Here is a 3,136-nt window from a genome sequence, read left to right on the forward strand (position 1 = left end):
TGAGAGTTTATTCTATCTATCCCTCTATACTAAAAGCCATAGAGATAAAACGAAAAGCACAGTTCTCTTTTACAAGGTATTTACAGTCTAGAGAGTGGGATATGAGCCCTACTGGGAAAAGGACTCATCTTAATACATTTTTGAGAACTGTCCTAATTAATACATTTTTAGTACTGATTTTATTCATTCTCAAACTCTACAAATTTACTGGGATTATTAATGAAGCTTTATGAGTCTAAACAATTAACTATTGTGCCCAAATAGTAAGAAAGGCAGATGCCCAGAGCCTTGCCGTTAGTTCAAGTACACACTGCAGTGTGGAGTGTGGCCAGAAAGAGAACCTGGCATCGTCTCTTCTAGAGCTGTGTAGTGTAAACTATAGTGTCTTCTAAGAGCCTAAACATTTTACCCTCTAATCTGCAGTGAGGAAGCAAAGCCCTGAGCCCTCCTCAGTTTCTTATTAACGGATATTAGAAGGAAAGGGAAATTCAGCATTGGTTTCTCAAAGAGTTCTAGAGATACACTTGCGATTTTGTAAGTTTAAGTTTATGCCCTGGGGAAGACACTTTCATTCCTTACAAACCAAATGGAGTTTGATAATTAGGGATAACTAAGAAAGTAAAATTTCTATGGAGACTTTCTATAGAAATAAATATAAATTGCCAATAGGTGGCTGCCTCTGATGTTAGGCATTGGAATCCATAAGTTTGGGGAATGTCACTATTGTTTCTGTTGACTTGTGAAAAATGCCAAATGCACACATAACTTAGAGTCTTGTTTTTTCTAGTTATTATTTCTAATTACTATTTCTAATAATGCATGCAGAGCTGTTGACCACCAAGTCACTCTTTACATTAAGGGTTTGGTTTATTCATCCAATGGTTAAGCAAATTTATAAAAATAATTCAAACCAATACCATGCATACTATTTTGCTCTAATCTTGATTAGTCTTGATGATGGTGATGCCCTTTTTGCTAGCTTGTACTGATTAAAAGGAAATCACTTACAAAAGCAACATTTTTTAAGTTCTAAGTCCTAGTTACATTTATTTATATATATATTAACATATATATATTCCTATATAGGAACAAATACATATATTTGGGTACTTGTAAGGAATTAGTAGTAATTGGGGCTTAAATAAAATATTGAGGAATTGTATATCTAGTTACTTAAAAGCTAAATGTTATTTCAACTACTTTAACCTTTAAAAAAAACATGAAAAATGTATCTATATTTCCAAGTTCACAGAGAAAGCTTTCAAATTAATTATTTGTATTCTCATCAGCTTGTCTTTTTTTTTTAAACGAAGTATTACGAAAGGGCACATTTGCCAATCAGTGCAATTAGATTTCAACATTCCATATCTTCACTCAGAGAAGCACTCAAATCATCGTTCCCAAAGAGGCCTTTATTGCCATCAGGAAACTAGCAGGGCACTTGGCATGAAGAACAAACCCACATTTTTATTTATATATTACAAAATCTATATTTTAATAACGTATACATTTAAAAATACAGAGCACTCACGCCCTGTACTCTAGCAAAAAAAAAAAAAACTATAACTACTTCATGCATACACACACAATGCACTAAGCATAAATGCATTTACACGACGGGTAGGTAGCTGTTTTAAGCATACACAAGTAAAGGATATTGTAACTTCACCCGAACAGGTCAAACTTACAAAGTTTAAGAAAGTTATTATTTCTCTGAGGACTAAAACTGCAGTATAGCCTAATCCTATTTTTTCTTAAGATTGTTTTCCCTCAAAGTCGTCCCAAAAAAGGGGGAAGGGGCATATTTTCACAGCAATCAAAACCATTCACAAGATCCATTAATGTAATCTACAAATACTGATAAGGGAAGAGAAAGGCAATAAAATCGTGTCCGTAAGACCGCTGACGCGAATAAAAGTAACCTGAAAGTTTGCTACATTATTCTAAGACTGCATCCTTGGCCACCTACTGGGGAAAGGGCTACGGCTCCGGAGCTCGATCACTGGGCATCTCCCCCCGGCAGGGCCGCGCGCCCTAACTGGCCATCTGGAAGGGCTCCGGCTGGAAGGCGAAGAGCCTCTGGCCGTAGGGCTCGCTCTCACCCGGCAGCTTCGCGCCCGCAAACGGAAGGTAGTGGTCGCGGCCAAAGTGCTCACAGTGGAGACTGACCCAGTCCCGCTCCGAGCCGAATCGCTCGGCCTCGGCCAGGATACGGGTCAGCGCCATGATGTAGCTCAGTGCCATCTGCAGGGTCTCATACTTGGACAGCTTTTTATCCTGGCCCCACTGGGGCACCACCCTGCGCAGGCGATCGAACGCCGTGTTGAGACCCTGCATGCGACGGCGCTCGCGCGCGTTGGCCGCCAGGCGCCTGCGCGCCGCGCTCTCCAGCCGTCCAGCTCCGGCGCACGCACCCGCGCACTCGGCGCCGCCTGCGCACGGGGGCGCGGCGCGCGCTCCCGCCTCCGGGTTGCTGGGCTTGCAGGACTTCATCCCCCGCCGGAAGGAGGGAGGCGCTGAGCTCACTCGCCCGCTTAGGAACCTGCGCGCGAGCCGGTCTATCGAGCCGCTCCCCAATGTGGCTCTTCTGAGCGAGTAAGTCATACACAAAGCAACTCGTGTGGAATCAGAGTTTACAGTGGGGAGTACGGGACCCCGCCTTCCGTCCTACTGGATAACCAGATTGATGTCTCTTCACTTGCTCAAATTTAGGGGAAACTGAGGTGCTGAAGAGAAAGTCATTTTCCCAACGTGAGGTTGGAAAAGAGAAGGGAACCTTCTTGCTGCAGAATTTGGTGTGGCTGGTTTGGGCAAGGTCTTTCAAGTCCTCTGGGAAAGCCCGAGACTTCTTTTTCAGGAAGACGAGATCTTTTCAGATGCTCAGAGAAGGAGCGCTTTTTCCACAGTAGCTGTCGGAGAGTGCTGGATGAATCTTTGAAGGAGGAGAATTTATAGCAGAGGGCTGAGGGAGGGAACAGGTGGTGGCAGGTGGGCGGGCGTCCCTCGGCTTCCATCTCAGCACCTTCCTACCCTGGGAACTGCAGGCGGGGGGAAGGGGAACGACGCACAGCAAAATCCTGACATTACAGCCTTCGTCTGTTGAAGTTTCTCCAAAGCTATGTCCAACAGTAACACA

The 3,136-nt window shown here is 43.9% G+C and overlaps 1 protein-coding gene across 1 annotated transcript; it reads right to left on the bottom strand.

Annotated features, from left to right (window-relative positions):
* Nucleotides 1-2,034: 2,034 nt before the first annotated feature.
* ATOH7 (atonal bHLH transcription factor 7) lies at nucleotides 2,035-2,493 on the bottom strand. Its single transcript, XM_021700223.1, has one exon. The coding sequence runs from the start codon at nucleotides 2,491-2,493 to the stop codon at nucleotides 2,035-2,037; it is 459 nt and encodes a 152-aa protein (XP_021555898.1).
* Nucleotides 2,494-3,136: the final 643 nt, after the last annotated feature.

Source organism: Neomonachus schauinslandi, chromosome 6 (assembly GCF_002201575.2).
Source record: "Neomonachus schauinslandi chromosome 6, ASM220157v2, whole genome shotgun sequence".
NCBI lineage: Eukaryota > Metazoa > Chordata > Mammalia > Carnivora > Phocidae > Neomonachus > Neomonachus schauinslandi.

Coding starts and splice junctions, on each gene's coding strand:
- ATOH7 (XM_021700223.1), bottom strand. CDS start 2,493: ATGAAGTCCTGCAAGCCCAGCAACCCGGAGGCGGGAGCGCGCGCCGCG.